General features: G+C 38.9%; 1 protein-coding gene across 3 annotated transcripts in view; it reads right to left on the bottom strand.

The window, feature by feature from the left end:
• The window catches only part of JADE1 (jade family PHD finger 1), an 84,172-nt gene that overhangs the window by 44,681 nt on the left and 14,571 nt on the right, over window positions 1-24,920 (bottom strand). For 2 of the 3 annotated variants that reach the window (XM_060778941.2, XM_060778942.2), the window contains exon 2: window positions 12,479-12,556. In XM_060778941.2, coding sequence (XP_060634924.2) covers window positions 12,479-12,530 — 52 coding nt within the window. In that variant the 5' untranslated portion in view covers window positions 12,531-12,556. Of the gene's footprint in view, window positions 1-12,478; window positions 12,560-24,920 lie in introns of all 3 variants that reach the window. The other variant, XM_067468677.1, reaches the window with a different exon arrangement.

Below are 24,920 nucleotides of genomic sequence, written 5' to 3'. Positions count from 1 at the left end.
CAGTCTTTTATCTGTTCTTCTTCTGCAATTTGAGAAATATTTCATTAGGCACTCCTCCTTGACAAGAGAAAGTAGTACTGATATGATGTGGAAATTATTGCAAAACAGAACCAAATAAAAAATTATTAAGCACCATACTGGATCAGATCAATGGCTCATCTACTCAAGCATTCTGTTCTCACCTGGAATTCCACTTGTGTTTCTCAGAACTGATACTCAGAGGCTTATTGCCTGTGTATTTAAATGTAATACAAAGACACCATCATAATTAATAGCCCTTCATAGCCTTCATGAATTAGTCTGATTCCCCCTTTAGAGTTGGACAAGTCTATAGCCACGTATATCCCTATGATAGTAAATTCCACCATTTAACTATGAAAGAAATACTTCCTTTTGTGGTGCTTTGCGTTGTATTAGATTTTCCCAAATTTTGTTAACACCTAAAATTGATAACTGGCATCATTATCACTTAATGAGTGAGACAAGGTAGTCAACACTGTGAAAGTGCAAAATAGTTTTTATAGTGGTATAAAAAGTTAAGTAAGCAAAAACAAACTGGCACCTGTTGATTGCAAAGGTACTCAATACTTTGTAAAACCAACTTCAAAAGTTCCTGTCACCCTTCTCTGAAGGGCTTTAACTAGTCCATTCTAAGATAATCAGGTTTTTGTTCTGCTCCAGTGCTAATTCAGCTGCTTAAGATAATTGTCCTGCTGGTAGAGGAACCTTGTCCCCAACCCTTGCAGAACAAGCAGGTTTCACTCGTTTAAACTGGCCTGTGTATTTGGCTCCATTTATCTTCTTCTAACTCCTGACTAGTGTCTGAGGCCCTGCTGAGACGAAATCTCAACAATACAATGCTGTCGAATCCATGTTTTACCATTAGGCTACCATTTTCCAAGCACTGATTACTGCAGGATTTGCACCACACATAGCATTTTATGACAAGACCAGAGAGTTCAGTTTTGATCTCATCATAATAGAGCACTTTCTGTAAATTCCAAACAGGCTTTGATATGGACTTGTTTCAGCAGAGGCTTTCTTCTTACTACTCCAAACTTCTCCAGGATAAGGCATTCTGCCAGATTCCCCTGGAAATAATTCACTTGCTAACCACCACACTAGCAGGCAGTTGCTTAATTAACTCAACAAGAACGCCTGCCTTTTTCTTTCTTGTCAAAAGCCGAAGGGCTTAATATGAAGCTAATGCTACCTTTCTAGTAGAAATTACATTATCACCTCTATTAATGAGGTAAAGGATTTCTGTGGGTTCCCCTCTCTCCCAGCAGTACCACAATAATCCACAGAAGATTCCCACTGCCCATAGGCCTTAGCATCAAGTTTACAAAGACAATACGATCATTTAAAAAACTGGAATGCCCCTGCTGGAAAGCTCTGAAAGTAACTTAGAGAACTATGGGCAAAGAGTAGTATTTTCATGTTGGAAAAACCATTCAATTTGTCACCTAAAGACTAAGAGCTTAAAAAAAATGACTAAGAGCTCAAATTGCATGAAGGATATACTTAAGACTACATGGTGTGTAAAACATAATGTGATATTTGAAATACTGACACCATCTCTGTTAATTCAATAACCATCAGTAGAAATCGGAGCAACTTAATAATAATAATAATAATAATAATAATAATAATAATAATAAATCCAGCATATAGATCTCATTTGTGTGACATGTGTTTTTGTGTCTGTAAAATAATAATAACAATAATAATAATTGGATTTTGTATCACAAAATCACAAGTCGAACACTTCCCAAGCATTTAGGACTGTGTGATGCATTTTCGAATGATGCGCGCAGATCCAAGTAAAGTGGCCTTCTGATCACGATTTTGTCAATGCTTATTGTTTTCAAATGCCGGCTGAGATCTTTTGGCACGGCACCATGTGCCGATTGTCGCTGGGACCACCTGTACTGGTTTATGCCAAAGCTTTGCAGTTCGATTCTGAGGTACTGATAACAGCTGAGTTTTTCCTGTTGTTTTTTGTCAATTCAACTGTCACTTGGTATGGTGACATCAATAATCCAAACTTTTTTCTTTTCCACAATCGTGATGTCTGATGTAGTGTGTTCCAAAACTTTGTCAGTCTGGATTCAAAAGTCCAACAATATTTTTGCGTGTTCATTTTCCACTACCTTTGCATGTTTATGATCCCAATAGTTCTTTACAACTGGCAGGTGGTACTTGTGACATTAGTTCCAATGAATCATTTGGGCTACATAGTTGTGCCTCTGTTTGTAGTCCAGCTGTGCGATTTTCTTGCAGCTGCTGAGGATATGATCAATGGTTTCATCAGCTTCCTTGCACAGTCTGCATTTTGGGTCATCAGCTGATTTTTTGATCCTGGCCTTCATTGCAGTTCTGATTCCTTGCTCCTGGGCTGCAAAAATTAGGCCTTCTGTCTCCTTCAGTGTGCCATTCGTGAGCCATAACCAGGTCTTCTCCTTATCAACTTTTCCTTCAGTTTTGTCAAAGAACTGCCCATGCAATGCTTTGTTCTATTCTGATATGACGTTTTTGCTGCTTTGACTGGAGAAAAGGGTCAGTGAGGATCCCAAGGGCTATACTGCATCCAAAGGCCTCAATATGTTCTCTGAACTATAAAATTTCCATTTCTGCTCTAGAAGGAACACTAGTCCAAGATCCATTGTTTGGATGACACAGCCTTCTAATATAACTGGATTGTAACTTCCATTAGCCCTAACGAACATAGCCAACGTTGAGAGATAGTAAGAGTTATGTTTCAATTATTTCTGTTGATCTTCACTTTTTTTTTCCTTTCTAAAAAGTCAAAGGAAAACAGGAGTAGATAGACTGCATGCACCAGCCATGTGGAGCATCCATGATAGTCAAGGTTCTCTACAATCTGACTTATTATACAAACATTGCATCTGTGATTTAATTTTATAGATATGAAAAGGCAAAATCCATCAGATTTTAAAACCTTCACTCAGTATTCTGTCCTCTGCAACAAAGGGCACAGCAACAATGAATCCTCAGGAAGCAAAAGACATAATTCATCATGCCACTTATTCTTGCAAGGGATACATATTTTAATATAAATATGGGCCAAGTTTTCTGTTCTGTGCCCTGTTTTCTATAAGCAGTTTTGATGGCAGTGGGTGCAGTCAAGATTTATTTGCAGCTCCTGAGAAATTGGCTGAAAAGAGTGTAAAGTTGATGAATGTCACATACATGATAGTTATGTATAAAATATTGAAGTATCCTTCTGAATCTACTGAGTTGTTCACAAAATATTATAAAGCAGTGTTTTGCAATGAAATATTTGTTTTTCCTAGAGTGACATTTATCTAAATAGTGAACATGATACTACCACAAGGCAGATGGGTTTGGGGGTGCATAGAATACCAACAAACCTAATACAGGTGTTCAATGGCACAGAAGGATTAATCTCTACCTACCAGAGCCAGCTTCAGTATTAACCTTAGCAGAACTTAGCTCTTATTGGAATGCTTTTGCCTAACTGGAAAGAGTAAATGGGAGTTTGTACCCTTTACTTTTTCTGCTTTCTTCACTTTCCATGCTTTTAGCACTAGGGCCCCTTCATTCATTAGAGGTATTCTTTCTGTACAAGACCTAAAGACTGCCTAGTTTCTCAATTTTTCTTGTAGCCTTGAGTTCCAGCTAGTTAAGTATGGAGAAGTAGAGCTTCATCTGCAATAACAACTGCTGCAACTATTATCGTATTTACTCAAATCTAGTGCACCATCAAATCTAATGCACACCTCAATTTTCAAGACCCTGAAACCAAAAAAAAGGATTTGCTGGTTAATGTAAAGCGTAGCAGCACAAAGTGCCCTCTTTGTAATTTGTTCCAAACAGGTGTTGCTGTGTGCTTAAGAATTCCTTCTTTAAAAATAAATAAGTGTTAGACCACCAAATCTTTCAGCAATGGAGAACATCAGGTAACCCTTCCCTCAAGGAACCTTAAAAGAACGACAAAGAGAAGGAAAGAGAAGCAGGGTTTCATGTTACACTCATGCATTGAACAGTACCATCTTAGTGCCCACAGAAAGTAGAAAATCCTAATTTCAACCATAATTTTAACAGCAAACAAGATGTTTTCACCTTTGTTAGAAGGTACTAAGGATAATTCTGAGTGTTTATTATGACCTATAAAGATTATAAACATTATGGTCATATGGCATTTTATAACATTATGACAATATAACAGAAGAAGAAAAAATAACAATAACAACAACAACAACAACAACAACACAGTTGCTCAGATGATTCATTGGAACTTGTGCCACAAATACCATCTACCTGTGACAAAGAACTGGTGGGATCACAAGCAGGAAAAAGTTACAGAGAATGAACACAGCAAACTCCTCTGGGACTTCTGGATTCAGAAGTCATCTTTCCTTTTTGAGCATCAGATGAGTTACTTCTCTGTCAGAGATATAGGACTTGGGAAGGGGCAAGGAGGAGAAGTCCTTGTCCTTTAGCCTCTCAATGGAAACTAAATAAAATGGTCCTGGGAAGAGGGGGGGGGTCCCTTTTCCTTAGCTTATCAGTGGGAGGCTAAAGAAAACAGACCTGGGAAGGGGGAGCTTTTCAGTGAAATTGGACAAAGGTCTCAAAAATTCATGGTTGGGGTGTAAAGAGGATGACATTTCAAACCCTTCCTGCCACCAAGTAAGACTACAGGAAAGATTTGTGACAGGTTTGCTTCCAATTGTTGCAGCCTCACTGGCCACATCCTCATGTGGACTGCCAGCTGAACAGACCTACTTCATCCAATGTTAAAAGGAACTGGGGAAGAAGGATTAGGCCAAGAGACATTATTTAACCAATGTAGAAAAAGTAGTGTCTCGCTTATAAACGGGCTGGCAGAATGTTAGATAAGCAAAAATGTTGGATAATAAGGAGGGATTAAAGAAAAGCTTTTTAAACGTCAAATTATGTTATGATTTTACAATTTAAGCACCAAAACATGTTTTGGTTTTACAACAAAACAACAGAAAAAGCAGTTCAATATACAGTAACGTTATGAAGTAATTACTTATTTACGAATTTATCACCAAAACATTGTAATGTATTGAAACAGCTGTGGATCCAGGTGGGAGGAAGACTGCATTGGATAATACAGAACGTTGGATGAGTAAAGGTTGGATAAGTGAGACTCTACTGTATTAGCAAAGATGTGCAACCCAAGCTGTGTAATAATATCACAGCATTTCTTAAATGACAAGAGAAGTGTTGCACTTTACACCACTCACGCACTTCTTTTTCTTATTTCAGACGTTTTTGTCAAATACATAATGCTGCTGAGACTGCAATGTGAATCAGACGGTCAAGAGAGGTTATTATGCTGCTGCCTCTTCACATTAAAAATCACAATGCACTTCAATTATTTTGGCACCACGATCAGAGCAAATCTGCTATTTTAACCACAGAATATTCTGAATGTTAAGTCACAGAGTGCTGCTAAAAGACATAGCCGCCCAAGGTTTCTTGGGAAGGAGATTTCTGGACAGTATTAAACAGATGAAATGACTGTCTCTCTGTGCTGCCATCATCGCCAAGTCCACTGCATTCTACCTGTCAACCCTGCTATTTCACTATCCAAAGCTCTGTGATATATGAGGCAGCCAGCTGGCCTCTAATTATACAGTGGCTAAGAGAGCTGAGTCAGACATGTGTGTTCATTTCTGTGTTCCAGAGGTTAATCATGGATTCTAGAACAGAACTAAATGTATCAGCAGAAAACCATCAGAATACACCCATGTCCAAGAATTACTAGCCTGCAGAGGTTAGGAATCAATTGAAATCCAAAACTTATATGTGTTGTCACAGCCTGATCACTTAATAAGCGGTTAAATGATCTAGCTGTGACAACACATATACCAGATTACCAAAATCCTAACTAGACAGAAAGCTTGTTGAATTTCTGTGCCCTCCTACATGTGAAAGAAGAAAGACTTCAAGGTAGCCTCAATGTTATCATGAATTTTTGAATCATTTAATCAAGGAGACTCAGAATACTTATTCAAGTTTGAATATTCAACACTAGATCTGACACAATTTCTGTCAACTCAAGCAGAAATTCCTTTTGATAGTAGCGTAAAGCCATATGCCCTATGTCCCCACACTAGGTGTGGTAAGTGATGTTGTGTGCCTTCAAGAGGTTTTTGTTTTATAGAGACAGGCACGTCTCTTCAACCTGTGGCCCTCTAGGTGTTTGGGCCTCCAACTCCCAGAAGCCCTAGCCAATGGTCAGGAATTCTGGAAGCTGAAGTCCAAAACACCTGCAGGGCCAGAGGTCGATGGCAACATTTCTTCAGCTTTGCCTTCTTCAGAGGCTGAGAATATGACTTTTCCAGGGTCACTCAGTGGGATTACATGTCTAAACAGGGATTCAGACTCTGGTCTCTATAAAGTTGTAATCCAACACTCAAGCCACTACCCTAGGCATGGGCAAACTTTTGGACGTCAGCTTCCAGAAATCTTAATCATTTTACCATCTGTTAGGAATTGTGGGAGTTGACCTCCAAAACCACTGGAGGGTCAAAGTTTGCCCATGTCTGGACTACACCATGCTGACTCTCAGCATGGACATGTCTACAATAATGTACTCCCAACCCGCGATATGATATGATATGATATATTGCATACCTTTGCAATAATGATATTTTATTTCCATGGTATTTTGTAATCTGGTTGCCATATAATCTGCCAACAAAAAATTATGTAAACAGCCATTTTTCTTCCTACTGAACTAAATGCAACTGTTTACGACATAACATTATATTATCAACACCACAGTTCTATGCCAGCCTTATCTGGATCTGTGTCTTCAGAACTTTGTTAAATTATAACTCCCACCACCTCTGATTATTATCCACACTGGGTGGGGGATGATGGAAGTTGCAGTCCAATATATGAAGTGATATATGTTTCCATAACAACAGCAGACATGTTCAGAAAACAAAATATAGTCAGTCAGTCCTCCACATTAACAGATTTAATTTTAGTAACTTTTTATTTGTGGATTTTATTAATATGTTCTCTCTAATAATCTCTAGGAGGACCTACTGTTTTTACTTCAGTCAACAATTTTATTTAGCAATTCCCTTTAACAGAATATTTTATGAACTACTTTTACAGAGATGGCTGTGAAATATCTGCTGGCATTTAGCCCTAACCCAAAAATTATCAGTTTAGTCTGATATTAAAATAATGACCATAGAACATTGCAGAAAAGCCCTCAACCTCAGAATCCACTATTAAAAGGTAGGAGACTCACTCTCCTTAAAGCCAATGAGGGTTTGCCAATTCATTCAGTGCAAGCAATATTACACTGTAAAGCCGCAGGACCACAAAGTTCAGAGTAGATCGAAAGAAATCAAGCATGTCATGACTCAACAGAAGAAAAAAGCAGGGGGCGTTTTACTAGGAAAGCCTATTCTTCCTTAGCATTTATCAAAACTATGATATTCTTTTTTTAAATATGATTTTTCTTATGATTATTCTACCCCTTTTCTGCCTTTTCTTCTTCAAACTTTCTTTTTCTAGACAGGAGACCAAAAAGTTATGGAGGAGGCAAAGAGGTGGAACAAACAGGTTTTTCCCAGAATAATATGCAGCTGTAAGAGTGACAAGGGCAAAAACAGAACAGAAACAGAAACTATTCAAGAAAAGAAGCTGTTCTTAACTAATCTGAAAAACACTCCTGTTTCCAACAACTCATTCAGCAGTCACTGTCATTGATTTTCATTAACATATTTCTGAAAGGAAATCAGAAAAAGGAGATCTGAAAAATCATTTTTATCAAAAGAGCTAATTAAAGAGCACGGCACTTAGAAATGTTATTTATAGTATCGTGATCACTTCAAAAGAACAAGGAAGAACACTTTTGTCTTTTAATTCGCAGGAATATTTAAAGCAATAAACCTATTACCTTTACCATCAGGATGTCCTTTGAAGGGTAAGCAAGGGGTTACAGAGTTTGGAAAAATAATAGTCCATATTTGTTTTGGATTATTATGCTAACAATCTCCTGATCAGCAGCCATGCTAGATGAGAAATGTAGAGAATTATAGTCCAAAAGTAACTTTTCCAAGCTCTAGGGCAGTGGTTCTTAACCTTCCTAAAGTCACAACCCCTTCATAAAGTTCCTCATTATGTGGTGACCGCCAACAATAAAATTATTTTCGTTACAATTTCATAACTGCAATTTTGCTACTATTATGAATTGTAATATAAATATTTGATATGCAAGATGCATTTTCATTCACTGAGCCAAATCTGGCACAAATACTCAATGGTTTTCGGGGGGGGTGTCATTTGGGAGTTGTAGTTGCTGGGATTTATAGTTAACCTACAATCAAAGAGCATTCTGAACTCTACCAACAATGGAATTGAACCAAACTTGGCACACAGAACTCCCATGACTAACAGAAAACTGTGAAGGGCTTGGTGGGCACTGACCTTGAGTTTTGCAGTTGTAGTTCACCTACATCCAGAGAGCACTGTGGACTCAAGTAATGATGGATTGGACCAAACTTGGCACAAATACTCAATAGGCCCAAATGTGAACACTGGTGGAGTTTGGGGGAAACAGACCTTGACACTTGAGAGTTGTAGTTGCTAGGATTTATAGTTCACCTACAATCAAAGAGTGTTGTAAACTCAGCCCACAATGGATCTGCACTAAACTTGGCACACTACCTACATGGCCAACATTGCATACTGGTGGGGTTGGGGGGAGCGGTTTTTGAATTCTGGGAGTTGTAATTCACCAACACTCAGTGAGCACTCTGTACCAAACTAGTAATGGAACTAGTAAACTTGCCACATATAACTTGTCTCAGAAACAGCCCTCTCCTTAGCTGAAAGGTCAGCTGAGGGCCGGCCAATCACAGCGGAGGAGGGCTTTTGGCAGGAGAATTCGCCATCTGTTTCCAAAAAGGAAGAGAAGAACAGGCGGAGAGATCTTCAGCCTTCTCTCCCAATGGGACACCTAAGACCATCAGAAATATGGAGACCTCTCTGAAACCCCCCTGCTCCTCCCAGTGGTCCCTGCCCCCAGGTTGTATACAAAACAACCACGACCAATGGAAAGCAGCTTTTAGAATTGTCTTCATTTCTTTTCCTCAAAAGAATTCCATCTCTCAAATGACAAAGACAGGTCTTGAACAAATGCAGTTAGTATCCAGAAGTTGAAGCTAGTGTGAGTTTATATTTTCCAGCAGCACAGACCAAGAATCCAGTACATGACCATCAGCTCTAATAGCCTTTTTAACCAGTTCTTAACAATAAAAAATAAAAATGTTACAAACAAGCAATTCTATGTAACTTATTTCTATCACAGAATCTGTTCCTTGAAAGTACAAATTCTTTGAACAGGACATCTCAGTGAGCTAACATCAAAGGAAGAAATTAACACTCACTTCAAATAAATCATTAAAAACTTTATTGGGAGTTTCAATTGTCATTTGGTTAAAAGAGCACAATAGCTCAGATCTATATTAAACTGCAAATGAAAAATGTTCCAAGACATCAATACATCATTCAATGTCTCAGCCTCTGCTACTAATACAGACTTTGAAGACTCTGCACTTCAACAGCACCTTCTACCCCAGGAGATGTACATTTATGTTAAACCAAGTACAATACCTTTGAGAGCTAGGCAAATGATACAGAGAATAAGTAATGTACTTGTCTAAACATGAAAAACATTTTTTCAGAATGCCACCATTTCCATTAATTCACAACCTATAAGCTTCACCATGACCACCCTGTTTTATATGAACTCATTAACAAGTTGCAAAAAAATATGTTAATTTCACAAATCTTTTTTTAAAATCTATGGGTAGAACATATTCACAGAACCAAGCTAGTTTGCTGGTCAAGCAATGGATTTTATATTACTTAAGAAAAAGGAAGCATTAGTAATTAAAGAGCAAGTAGGATCGGGAGGGTGGGGGTGGAAAACATGACAAGATTGTTACCATGACAAGAAAATGGCAAAATACTCCCTTCAGATCAGATGTTCCATTAGGATTTCTGAATTTTGAACAAACTCTTGCTGTCACTTTTGCTCAATCCAAGTGGGGGAAAGAGCTCTTAGTGATCAGTGCACAACTATTGCCAGAGTTTAGTCCATCTCCGGCCCCTTTAAGAGCCCTTCCACACAGCCCTATATCCCAGAATATCAAGGCAGAAAATTTCACATTAACTGAGTGTGGACTCAGATAACCCAGTTCAAAGCAGACAATGTGGGATTTTCTGCCTTGATATTCTGGGATATAGGGCTGTGTGGAAGAGCCTCTACACTGCCATATAAAATCCAGATTATCTGCTTTGAACTGGATTATATGACAGTGTAGACATAAATAATCCAGTTCAAATCATATAATGTATATTGTTTTATTTGATAATCTGGATTATATGGCAGTGTAGAAAGGGCCTCCCTTTGTCTTTCCCTGATCAAATTTTACTAAGTGAGGAAAAACAAATTCAGGCAGTTTATGCTAATTCTCTTGACTTCTTCCCTCATTTTCCTCCCTTAAGAGAATATTCTCAATTATGATCCTGCCTCCAGCCATTTCAGGACTTAATCCAAGACATTAACCTACTCTTAGGAAAATTGTGTAGAACCACATACATGAGGATGCTGCCCTGTGAGTACTTCAACATAGGCTCAGTTCACAATAAAACCTATACTATGTATTACAAAACCACATTAAAAGTGTCACAAGCAGACACTGTACTTTAGTAAAATATTCCTTAAAATCACTATAACACAAACAGGATACCAGACACTTAGTGCCCTTCCACACAGCCATATAACCCAGAATATCAAGGTAGATGATCCACAATATCTGCTTTGAACTGGATTATCTGAGGGCCCTTCCACAGAGCCATATAACCCAGAATATCATAGCAGATAATCCACAATCTGCGAGAAGCCCCCAGGGTTGAACCCCTGTGCCGGCAGGACTGAAGACCAACAGGTCACAGGTTCAAATCCGGAGAGAGGCGGATGAGCTCCCTCTATCAGCTCCAGCTCCTCATGCGGGGACATGAGAGAAGCCTCTCACAAGGATGATTAAAAAAAAACATCAAATCATCCAGGCGTCCCCTGGGCAACGTCCTTGCAGACGGTGAATTCTCTCACACCAGGAGTCACTTCTGACATGACAAAAAAAAATCCACAATATCTTTTTGATATGGCAGAATCCACACTGCCATATAATCCGGTTCAATGTGGATTTTATATAGCTGTGTGGAAGGGACCTTAGGTTGAGATCATTTGGGCACTGAAGAAGCACAGAGTTCTGCCAATATAGTTACACTAGGAATTCAGTGACTGTAGACTTAACTATAACCCCTGGTTATGCAGCCATAAATCACCAAAAACATTTGGCCCTTGATCTGCTATCTTAATTCCATGCATATGTCCTCAAAGTTGGTGCCATGAAGAGTTTTCCAAAATCTTGATTATCTGGCTAGTTTTATCTGGAATAAATAAGTTTCTAACAGCACTGTTTAGTACACAAGATCCTCTGTTTCTTACCCAAAAAGGAAACTTATTCTCCAGGGATGAATTTAGGCAGTCCTTTTCTCCCACCAATAAACTTACACCAAGCAAAATTTACACCAAGCAAAATTTACTTCAATGGTTATTCCTCAGACATTCTTGCATAATTCCTTGGAGCAGGCATTCAATATAAAGACTTATTTAGGGAGCAAATCAAACTGAATCTTCCAATTACCAACCATTCAACAGTTACAATGAAATCCAGTTATACAACTCTACCTTAATGGTATATGCAAAGAGATAAAGAAAAAGGAACACTTATAAATACTGAATCAAGCGGCATGCAGTTTTGCAAAGCCAGCAGAGCTATATCAGATGCTGAAAACAAATACAAGGAAACACACCCCTATCTGTAGGGTCAGTCTAGATTTTTCTTTTGCAATTGCAGCAATCTAAATACCTCAAAAATATGTTGGTTTTTAAAATATGTGTGTATGTGTTGTGTGACAGTAAACTGCATTTCAGTATAAACACAATACTAACTTGGAAACGTAACATAAATCCTATGCCAAAATTGTGAAATTAGTCTGACAAGTAGCTGCAAATGATTTTTTTATCATAAACTGAACATTCAACAATACCAATAACTTAATACTATACACATATCTTGAACACTATGTACCTAAGGAGCTTGAGTTAGGTTAATTTCTTTTTTTGAAAGAGGGGATTTACTATTCCATGCTGTGTAATCAGTAGCAAAACCTTAGGATGCCTTACCACTATTCACCTGTTGAAATCTGTTTGATTTCAGCAAAGTAGTTTCATATTAATACTCTATCCAGCTGATATGCAAACCAACTTTGTTACTTAAAATGTCACATTAAAAATGGAATTTTCATGAAACTCATAATCCTGGTGTGATCCAAGCACAACAACAAAAAGAACACTTACTGCCATTGTCGTCGGAATCCTCACTGCTGCTGGGAAATCGACCTCGTTTCATGATCTTCCCAGGTAACAGCAGGCAGCCTGTGAAGCAATACAACAGAAGTTAACCCCCAACAGTAACAGTCATCAGTTTTTGTAGGAAATACCATTCCAGGACTGAATGCCCAAAAATGAAAACAAATGGTACCATGAAGCATGAATACAAAGCATAAATATCCTAAAGATATTTCAGTGGAAACATTATCACCTGGGATAGGCAAAAAGGAGATGTGAAGATGGATAATGCCTATATAGATATATTCATCCCAAGACCTTTGCCTCTAAATTTAGTTTTAATATTTAATAACGCAACTCCAACAGATCAGATAGTTTTCCTCTCTTTATACTGTAGTGTTCTGAAAGGCTATACAGCTATGGGAGGAATTCAAACAAGGACCTTGATAGATCAAGCAGCAGAGGCAAAACTATGGAACTTATCCCAACTAAAACTTAAGACAGAAAAACAGAAGGGAATGTCAGACCCAAATAGGGCTAAAATCACAATGTTCTAAATTTTTTACAATCTCTGGATGGAAGTAGATCTTGAGTTAAGAGGAGGGATGTTCACAATACAACCAAGACCAGATGTAAAAGTGAATACAATCAAGCTTTGTTTTTTGTTCATGCAGGACACAGTCCAAAACTATAATGGACATTTCACATAATCTATTTTTATGTGTGTCTTCACATTTTAAAAAACAAAACTCTTATCTATTTCATTGCAAAAACAACAGGCAAAAACCCATCCCTGGAGATGGGATACTGAAGGATATCAAAACGTTCCTTATAAATGGCACTACTGCTGTAAGACCAGTCCTTGAATCCTAAGATTGCTCTAAGTTCTTAAAAAGGTAAAAAGCTATCAACACCAATTTTGCATAACCACTTGTATCTGTTCAGGATTCCAGGTACCAATAACTCACTGATGTGACCACCATGTCAGAAAGGAATGCGCAGTAATACAGCAATTTAGGAAAAATACAGTACATAAAATATTTTGCTTATCTACTTCATTTATACTATAAAATACTGCAAATGTACAATGCATAAGGATCTTTCCAAAAACTCAATAAACAGCATAATCAGCAAGATTGTCTAGGATTCTGTATTAGATCTCTGGAACAATATTTATTTATTTATTTATTTACCTTACTTATATACCACTGTTCTCAGCCCGAAGGCGACTCACAGCGGTTCACAACAAGAGACAGCAGAATTCAATGTTACAGTATAAAAGCAGTTATCAACTTAATACAATTGCACAATTAATAAACAATAAACAATTAACAATTACTACAATAGCCATTCACTATCGTCTCATCGTCAAAAACATGATCCAGATTCGTCATCCAATGATCCATTCCAGTGTTCATTAACCAATAATTGCACTCATTATTCGAACACCTGCTCGAACAGCCATAATAGGTCTCTCTTGGCTTCAGGCATGGCTATGGGGCAGAGACAACTTTGGTTGCCTTTGTAGATGACTGTGACGAATGGCCTACCTTTAGACCAGAATAAGCTCAGGAATTAGGGCCCAGCTTTTTGGCATCCATTTTGTATGGTGCCTCGAGACAGTCATCTTAGGTTAGTCCTTTCCTAGTGGAGGCGGAGCTTAGAAGCAGCCTGGGGGGAAATGTGAAGAACCCTGGTGACTGGCTGGGAGAAAGTGGGCGGAGCTTGGTTGAAGTGTAGGGGGAAAAAGAGGAGAGGGTTTTGAATTCTGACAGTCAGGTTCTGGGTGTTGAAGTCAGTCAGGTTCTGGGTTTTGAGGAAGACAGACAGTCAGGGTCTGGTGTTTGAAGGAGAGAGTTAGGAAAAGGAGAATGGAAGTTAGAGAAGCCAAAGAAGTTAGAGTTCAGAAAGCTATTAGGGAAGAATAGCTGGTATAGTGATTACAAACAGACCCCAGAAAAAAAACTGTTTTTGAAGTAAAAGGATTCTAGTCAGGAGAAAGACTGCTAGTTTCCAGAGGGAGTTAAGAGTTTTGAAACCAAGTACTGAACTGATTTAAAGAAACCAAATAAGCTTCATCTTATTCTTGCAACCGATACGCTTAAGTGCCTGTTTTTTAAAACTACACAAATAAACACCTTTGTTCTTTGTTAACAAACATTTGCCTCAGTGTGCCTCTGTGAGAAGAAGTATCCATAACAAGTTAGGGAAACAGAGTTTCCAGATTGGTGACAGCAACTTAGAAGAATCTCAATAATATCCACCTCAGTGTTCTGCGCCCTGAGTTCCAATTCAGCACAATCCAGCTTCCAACACACTGGTCAAATAATAACTAAAAACCCTTATTGCCTGTGGTGGTAGCCTAATTCAATAGTACAAGCTCCTACGAATATCATTAATAGGTGGCAGCGGCCTGAAAATTATTTTGCCTTTATCAAATAGCAAATGGTATCTTTCCGGGTTATTTCTTTCGGGTGGGATAGGAGACACTGTTTTATAAAGTTGACAATCTTTCTTGAAAGGACAGGCTCAGAAAATGGTGTTAAGGGATGCCTGTTCAATAACCTCGGTATTATCCTGTGGTGTTATCCAGGGCTTGGCTCTTTCCCTCATTTTGATCAATATTTACATGAAATTGCTAGGACGGGTCATCTGGAGCTTTGAGTTCACTGTCATCAGTGTGCTGGTGACATCCAACTTTATTTCTCGTTTCCATCCAATTGCGAGAAGATGTTTCTGTAATAAACAAGTGTTCCCTTCCAGTAATGGACTGTATGAAGGTGAATAAATTGAAATTTTAATCCAGATACGACAGAGGTCTTTTTGGTCATTTGGAAAAAAGATCAAGGAAAATGGGTTTAATATTTTACTAGGAATTATATTTTAAATGTTTTATACGTTTTAACAGTTTTAATCATGTTTTAAGTAATATTGTTGGGTGTTTTGTTTTTAACTTTTGTAATCTAACACTTTAACTTTTTGAAAATGTTTTATAAACTACCTTGAATCCTATTGTGTAATAGCAATTCAATAAATAAATGGGTACTGTTCTATTATCCGGACGGAGGCCATAAGGAGGCGCTAGACAGAGAAGGATAGTCCATTTTACAAGGAGGGAGTTAAAGGAAGAAAACGATTTTCCCCGTTTACGCTGGTTATTCCCTTCCCCGCTCTTTCCCATGTCATATATTAGGATTGTTTCCACGACAGCAACATGGGTGGGGGGGGGAATAACAGAAAAACAGGGGAGACATAGTTTTACTCCTTCAACCCCCCCCCCCCACGTTCCCCCCATAAAATGGACTACCCCTCTCTGTTTAGCGCCCCCTCATGGCCTCCATCTGGTCAATAAATTAACTAAATAAATAAATAAAATACACATGTAATTTTTTTTATTTGATCACCAATGCATTCAAAATTTGTACTTAAGCAAATTCTCCTTGACAATTACTGAAAACAATTGTTGATTTAACAGCCTGACCTTATGAATGTTCGAACACATATTCAGATCATGACTTTCCATTTTCTAAAATAATCAATTGAAAACTAATAGAACGACATTGTAACACATCTCATCTTGGGCATGCACTGGAGCATTCATAAAGCTAGGTAAAATGACAAATATCCATGAGATCTCTCCAGCACATACTGGCTTGCACACTCGACATAACTACAAGAATCAGTCTTTTGAGATGAAAAATTCTCAATTCTAAAAGGTCCCACTGTCAGAACTGATCCTTCAGAGTGTTTTTATGCAATGAATAGATTCTCAGTTACAAAATAATAGCCACCGAGCACCCAAAAAGCCTAAAGACCATATAGGAAAAGTGCTAAAAAGGCAGAAATAATGTTACACAACAAGGGGAAGAAGCAAAGCATGTTCGGTGTGAATTAAAGTGACAAGTATTATAGGACATGTATCAAATCTCTTGAGGCTTAGTTTGCCATGTTTCGGTTTCTAGTGACAATGAGGACTGGCCAAGCCATTAGCAGTAAAATCCCAAGGCATGCCTTCCAGGTGCAGTTTCAAGAAACAGCTGCCAAGCTGATTTGCCTCTAGTTTGGTGCGCAGAGGCTGAACTAGTTAGATTCTCATGCAAGTGGCACCTTCTAATATGCTGCTCCACTGGCTGCACTAAGGACACAGAGCCAAGAAAAATCAGAGAATATGCCCAGCTGCAATTAACCAGCTGGGGTAGAGCATGGGAAAGTAATAAATAGTGGAACTGATAAAAACAAAAAAGCACAATGTAGGCATGTTTTAAGTTTATTAACAACACATGAGAATAAGCACGCTAGCCACAGTCCCCTCCTGTCAACAGGCATGGAGGGTGTTGCTTCTGAAACAGAGAATCTCTGCCATTCATTGAGGCTTCTCTAGGTACTTTCATACTAAACATTAGCAATGTGCTTCTACTTTAACAGCCATGATTCTACTATGAAATTCTGGGATTGGCAGGGGGGGGGGGGGGCGTGGCATTTATAATTATCTCGTAGTGACTCACCAAATTACAAACAACAATTCTATAAGAAGCAATTATGGGCGCTTCCAGACAGCACAAAAATGTGGGTTTTAAATGGAGGACAAAAAAACTCAGGACCTGAGAACATGTCCCCACACAGACCTGTCAGTCCCAGGATTTCTTCCCCGCCATCCTCACAGGCTTCCTCTGTATCAGAACAAGATGGAGGGTGGACATCTAGTGAAAGGTTGTTTTTCTTAAATCACTCTGTTATGCACTGGACCGTATATTTGCACATGTAAATATCTTAATATAAATACAAGTAGATTAACATGCGCACATAATGGAAATTTTTTTTAAAAAAAAACTTCTGCCAGATTTCTCTCTTCCCTCAATTGTTTATTCCACCTCTGTTTAATATTATAAAGTTTAAAACAAAGAGTTTCAGAGAGTTCTATCTGTTCTACATTCATGCTTCCTTTAAATCAGCTGTGTGTCCATTTCACAGCCTGATCAGCTGATCAGCTGTTTCAGGCTTTTAAAAAGTGGACATGTGCTGGAGCAGTCTCCACAGCGGGGAGGGGAGGCAATCACGTATTTTTTTGCGAGTGCAAGGAGATACAGTAATACGAATATGCACATTTTCCAGCTGGAATTGGGATAAAAGGGGACCTGTTTACCAAGTGTTTTTCATCCATTGTAGCAAATCGGAAAGTATTTACTGTTAGCATCATGTAGCCATTCCTCCCCTTTTAACTCGGGAAATCCCATGTTTTAGGTGCTGTGTAGATGGGCCCTATAATAGTATTATGATGTTTATTTCTACCCCACTTTTTCTCTCCACAAGGAGACTCACAATGGAATCACAATGCTATAAGTGAATAGTGTCAAAGGACCTTAGTGCATCGGTATTAAATAAAACCTCTAGTGAGTTGTAATTGCCATAGAGAATCTCACTTCAGTATGATTCCCTCCATAGGTAGAGAGGTGACTGAACTGGATACAACAAAAAAGCGCTTTTCTCATTTGTTGAGTAAATACTCTTGAGTAACAAATGACTGCAGCTATACATATATAAACACAGGTGATATCTCTCAAACTGAATGTTACTATAGATTGGAGTGAGCAATTACACAAGTACCTAGGGCCAGTTTTTACCAGCCTTCTCCCCACAGGTTGCACACTGATCATGCTAGGTCAAACATTGGAAAAATTACTCGTTTCATATTACCATTTCATTTTTACATGGTTTGACTACACAATCCACTGTCCTCTCAGACATACTTGGCATTTATGAAGTCCAAAGTAAACAACTTAATTAGAAGTCCTGAGCATTTAGATATTATAGAGGTACAGTAGTACAACATTGCAGAGGTAGTAAAGTAGAAACTCCTCGACTTATGTACTACCTCAGGATGCAATTCAGAGCCTGGAAAATCTGAATAGCCTTTGCTTTAAATATGATGTTCTGGCTTCAACTCAGTTGTTTCAGCCTCAGTGTTATATAGATTAAGAATTGTGCGGACAACGTATCATCCTGCAGATACTGTACTGCAATACCATCACACCAGCATAGCTAATGGAAGAGACTGTAGGGCAGGCATCCTCAAACTGCGGCCCTCCAGCTGTTTGGACTTCAACTCCCAGAATTCCTGACAATTGAACAAGCTCGTTGGGGCTTCTGGGAGTTGGAGGACCAAACAGCTGGAGGGCCGCAATTTGAGGATGCCTGCTGTAGGGAGATGAAATTGAGTTAACATGTGACAAGCACATAATCTTGAGTTAAATCCAAGATCCAATGAAATCAATGGGGCTCAAGTTAGTTTTAATTAACATGTTCCAGCAGCAGCTCTAGTACTAGATTTGGCTCCTAAAGTGTTAAAAAAGGCAGAGTTTACAACTTCACTCAATTTATTGATTTTATGTCATGGACAACACAGGATGCAATAAATCATAAAGAAAGACAAAAGTGCTCCAATAATTTGGAGAGCAATCATTTTGTGAAATGCTGAAGTCTAATAGCTCACAAATTGTTACTGGGTTTTTTAATGGACTATTATGCATTTGAACCAAGGAATGCAGAAAAACAAATTCTGTGGCAAGTATTAACAAAGCAGACAGTTTCTATACATTCAACATGAAGCCACTTATATTAGTCCCCATTTCTTTAAAAAGTGAACACAGGCACCAACATTTGTTTATGCTACACATCATTAAATAATTTAAAAAAAACATTTTTAAGTCAGAAAGACTCTTACAAAAAAGCTCCTTTTTACAAAGTCTTTTGATGATCTCCTAGCTTCCTTTTTCATTCTTTCCTCTGTCTAGCTAGATGTCTTTTTAGCAGAATAGGCAGCAGGAGAATATTTAAGAGGCTTGAGAAACAAATTGAACTGCTCTACTTTTTGGGATGTAGAAACCTTTACCCATTTCTTCTATATTATTTCTGCCTCTGTTATCAACATTTCTCTTTAAAAATTAATGCACAGGAAAACAATTATTTATTGCTATGTTAAAAACTAAACTACATGTTTATCCAACCTGGAATACCCAAGGGCATAGAAATATAGGATAAATATTTGCTTGAAAACCTGGAGACTGCAGCCCTACTACTCAATGAAGACAATATCACACTAAACAAAAAGAACTAGACTTGGAAAAGTTATTTTAAAACTACAAATCTCAATTTCTATCAGCCAGCATGAATTGCTGCTTTGCTAAGTTGGAGATTCTGGAAGCTCGCAGAACACAGAGGGAGCTTCCAGACATTTAAACTCACGACCTCTGAGGATGCCTGCCATAGATGCAGGCAAAATGTCAGGAGAGAATGCTTCTGAAACATGACCATACAGTCCAAAAACCCTAACCCTAACCCTCACTCCTCTGAGCTTTTGGAAGCCCAACGAAGAGAGATGGCTGTGGGGACTCACCCCCGGGTGGTCCCCACAGGCCCAATACCCCATTAGACCTGGGCCTTTCAAGAAGGCCAAGATCTAATGGGTTATCTAATTAATTTGGGCAAAGTAGGGTTTACCTACTTTTACCTGAAGCGTTGTTTGAATGCCTCAGGTAAACACCCGACAGGTCCACATTTTTGGGCCTTTCTGGAAGGGCCCAGAGTTGCAAGAGACCATAGGGCCATCCAGTCCAACCTCTCTGCCATACAGGTGTAATATAAAATCTAACTGTTCCAAGCTCCAGATAAACTGATGGCCCGACTCTGTGTAAAGACCTAAAAATGTATTTTTAGGATCTAGAGTGTGTGTATAAACATATCCAATGTTTATCATATAGTTTTAGTTTCAGTCAAGTGAAGTACAGCAAAAACCTTTTTATTCACAGATTCAATATACCCATTTTTATTTAACGATGACCCCCCCCCCCCAAATTCCCTCCTCCCATAAGTGTTTGTGGGTCTGACTAGTTCCTCCAGTCACATTCTATGGTATGCTTCTGCACCAAGTAGTCAAAATATAGGCTACATTATTATCCATGATTTCAGGTATCCTATGTGTATCTTGTAAGATATCCACATGGATATGGAGGTCATACTAGTGTTCATCATATATCTCTGCCCAACATTTCTGTGAAAATTATGTCTGATTAGAATCAGGAATACAGAAATGTGTTATATCTAAAAGGGAAGAAAGCCATGCTACCTAAAAGGGGATCTTCTGTTTATTAATAACACAATTTCTCATTAAAATATTTATTGCTTGTTTTAGTGCTTTTTTGCCTAATTTTACACCCTCACTCTACAACTGTCACAGGTCTGTTTTCTTGTTTAAGAAGTGTTGGATGCTAATGACCAAACACATAAACACACACAGGCACACAGCATAAAAAATGTCAACACATAGATGAGTGAAAAATAACACCACTGAATACTAGTTTCTCATAATTTTCTTCTCAGACTCTCCACCTGTAGATAATTAGTACATCAAGGAAAGGATTTAAATCTAGATTTCTACTAGGTAGGAATTTTTAAGAGAAGAGTATTCAATGAATAAAATGAGGCTGCCATCTGAGGCAGCAGATAATAGGTGGCACATCAATACAGAGAACGAAAGAGGTATGCTATGGAATTGGCTTTGCACCTGCTAAGCCATACTTTATGTGCAGTAGAAGAAAATATCCCATTGGCAATGTTGAAGAAAGGTTCAATTGCTAGTCCTGTTTTTCTGTATGGAACATACATTGATTCTATCTGATTTTTTTATTCAGGCTGTAAAATATTGTAGATCAACCCAGAGTATTCAAATGCAGATAGCCAGAAATCTGAATGGATATTGCACTATGGTTACGCTGCATGCTACATCTAAATACACCACTTAGCTTTCACACAACACTTGATGGTGTAAAACATTGTGAAAATGTTGATGGCAGACCTCTATCACACATGGTCATAGCACACACCTTATGAATGTGAGAATTTTTCGTCTTGAATCATCAATAATCTAAGATGTCAAATCATTCTTAGATGCCATATAGCGTACATAATTTACAACTGAGTAAACAAGTAGTAACATCTCCAAATGGTTGCAACAACGAACTTCTACACTTGACATTCTCCTATTTACACCTTTTCTCCTCATGTATGAGGCAAATAAAAATACCATTTTGATACTTCCTCAGAAAAGCTCCACCTGCCCCAAGACTAACAAACGATGCTTTAAAAAACTGTTCTATATCAAAGGTTACAAACCTGAGAGTGAGAACCTTTGATTTATTGCTGATGGCTCTATGTATTTCCCAGAGCTTGTAACACTTTGGTGGCTCCTCCACACTATTATACAACAGATTTCTATAGTAAGCAGTCGTCTCTCAGATGTATACATTAATGTGGCTGTTGCCCTTGAGTATGTCAGAGAGGTCCAAATAGACTTCTAGTAGGATCAACCCATAGTACAATGTTCAAAAGTGCAGACACCAGCTTGTGACAGAGGTGGAACCATGAGAAGGGTCTCCCCAATGGATCTTAAAGTCCGAACAAGTTCATAGGGAGAGATGCAGTTGCGTAAATAGGCTGGACAAAAACTGTATAGGGCTTTGTAAGCCATAACCTGCACTTTGAATTGGGCCCGGAAACATATAGGCAGCCAATGGAGCTGCTTTAATATGAAGGTGGTTGCAGATCTTTGTACTAGTTGTGGTTTCTGGACCGTCTGCAGACACAGCCCCACTTAGAGAGCATTGCAGCAATCTATCCAAGATATAACTAAGGCATGGACCACCAGGGCCAGATCTCGCTTTTCAAGGTACGGGTGCAGTTGCCGCACAACCTTCCAATCAAGGTACGGGTGCAGTTGCCACACAAGCTTCCAGCCACCACCAACACCTGGGCTTCCAGGATCTGCGCTGAGTTCAAGAGGACCCCCAAGCTGCAGATCTGTGTCCTCAGAGGGAGTGTAACTCCATCAAGCACAGGTTGCCATCTTATACCATGATCAGCCTCCCAACTGACCAAGATGACCTCTGTCTTATCTGGATTAAATGTCAGTTTGTTAGCCCTCAGCCAGCCCATCACAGCGGTCAGACACTGGTCCATACCTGGGTAGCTTCCTTGGATTTGGATGGAAATGAGTAATAAATTGTCATCTGCTTACAGATGACACCGAACTCCAAAACTCCAGATGACTTTGCCCAGCAGTTTCACGTAGTTATTAAAGAGCATGGGGGATAGAATCAAAGTCTGCGGGACTTCACAGACCAATGGCCAGGCGTCCGAACAGATATCCTCCAGCAACACCATCTGGGTCCAGTCCTCCAGGAATGAGAAGAGCCGCTGCAAGGCAGTGCCCCCAAGTCCCATCCCAGAGAGTCAGCCCAGAAGGATACCATGGTCGACGGTAATGAAAGCTGCTGAGAGATCCAGGAGGACCAGCAGAGACACAATCCCTGTCTAGTTCTCCGCGGAGATTATCTACCAACGTGACCAAAGCTTTCTCCATCACATGACTAGGCCTAAACCCAGACTGTGATGGGTCAAGATAATCAGTTTCATCCAAGAATCCCTGGAGATTGAGTAGCCACCACCCACTCTAGAACCTTGCCCAAGAAGGGGAGATTACAAATAGGCTGATAGTTGTTTAATACCAAAGGGTTCAGAGATATTTTTTTCAAAATTGATCTTACGACCGCCTTTTTCAGGGATGTTGGAATTTTGCCCTGTCCCAACAGGACATATCGTGTCTACTGCCCTGCTTCATCTCCTTATTCCAAAGATCCACCATAGCTTCAACAGGATTCCCTGCCACCATGACAAGAAAATCCCCAAGAAACATCAGGAATCCATCCAGATCCATAACTCTCTTGGGGTGGACCATCTTAATTGGTCTCCCACCCCTGTAAAGGTTAGGGGTTGCAGTCAGTCTAAAACTTATCAGGTGATTATTGGTCCATGACAACAGAATGATGGAAAGCTCAACCACACTGATCCCCTCATCCCCCACCCCCACCTTTAAAAACCAAGTCCTATAGGAATGGGCCCAATTGCAACAGCCCCATGGTTGTCATGGCAGCCATGAAGTCTGGAGCTGCTCCCAATAATGTGGTCTTGGCATGGACATTGAGGGACCAAGAGGAGTGCCCTCCCGGCAGATGTGATCACTCGAGCAGGTTCATAGAGGGAGATGTGGTTGCGAAGATAGGCTGGGCCTGAACCATATAGGGCTGCTTTGTAGGAGATAACCTGCACTTTGAATTGGAACCAGAAACTTATAGATATCAAAGTTGGACAATGAAGAAAATTGACAAATCAACTCATGTGAAATATGGTATTGAGCACCTATGTAGACTGCAAATAAGACAAATAAATGGGTCAAAAAAAAATCAAATCTGAACTCTCACTATAAACCAAAACGTCTACACCGAGGCTACTGCATGTTGGATGTGTCCAATAAAGCCATGACTCATTTGAAAGGAAACTGGTGGCATTTGGTAATCTGGAAGGCAATAGAAAGTTTGCAGGACTTGTGTAGGACTGTTGACAATATGATCGCTTGGAGGCCTCCCACATTCATGGAATCCCAGAAACCGACTTTATTGCACATAACATTAACAAATCAGTGACTGCCATTATTCTACAGATCCATAGTCATCAAAAGTAAGATTTCAATTAGGTATACAGCAGTGTTTTACATCAGGTAATTCCAAATGTCATACACAAAGTAACAAATACATACACCTTGTTACTATGGTCAAGTAGTTGGGCATGTCACACTTTCTCAGTAATAAGAAAATGAAACTTGAGAACAAACCAGTCGAATTTCTTATGCTAAGGAACAGTCAACAAAGATCTTGCAAAGTGAAACTACGACACACAAATTCATTATAATTTGGTGAGTGGCAAAAAGTAATGGACAAAAGAATAAATCAGGTACACTGAGTTTCAACTTTAATAAAACTGCTGACATAGTACTTTAGAGCAGAAACACAGTTCTAGTCACTATATTTTAGAATCAAATGTGAATCTCAAGACATTTCCCAACTGTCTCTCAGGTTGAGTTTTGAAACAGTAATGAGAAGGGAAGTTTCTTGTAAATCAACAAAAAGTAGAGTAAGGTACTTATGGCCTGTTTTCACAGCAAAGATTAACACTGGAGCACAAATCTTTCCAGTCAATAATTGACAATATAGGAAATACTGTGATGAGCAAAACAACAACATTTGCAAATCAAATGCAGTTGACAAAGTATCTGACAGGGAAGCGCCTTTTAACAGTAATATTTTACCTTCCCAGCCACTCTTTTTCCTTCATCCTCTCTCTAGCTGTATCGTTTTTAGCAGCATGAGAATCTGGAGCATTACGATTTTTTTTTCAGTATCAGGTTGCTGCAGTGTGTCTGCTATAAACAATGCAGAAACAAATAAATAGGATCAGCCCTGGTTAGTACTTGGATGAGAGGCCACCAAAGAATACCAGATGCTGTAGGTTACATTTCAGAGGAAAAGACCAACAAAGCTACCTCAAAGTATTCCTTCCTCAG

This window comes from Anolis sagrei, chromosome 5 (genome assembly GCF_037176765.1).
Source record: "Anolis sagrei isolate rAnoSag1 chromosome 5, rAnoSag1.mat, whole genome shotgun sequence".
NCBI lineage: Eukaryota > Metazoa > Chordata > Lepidosauria > Squamata > Dactyloidae > Anolis > Anolis sagrei.
This window is presented reverse-complemented; position numbering and strand designations above follow the sequence as displayed.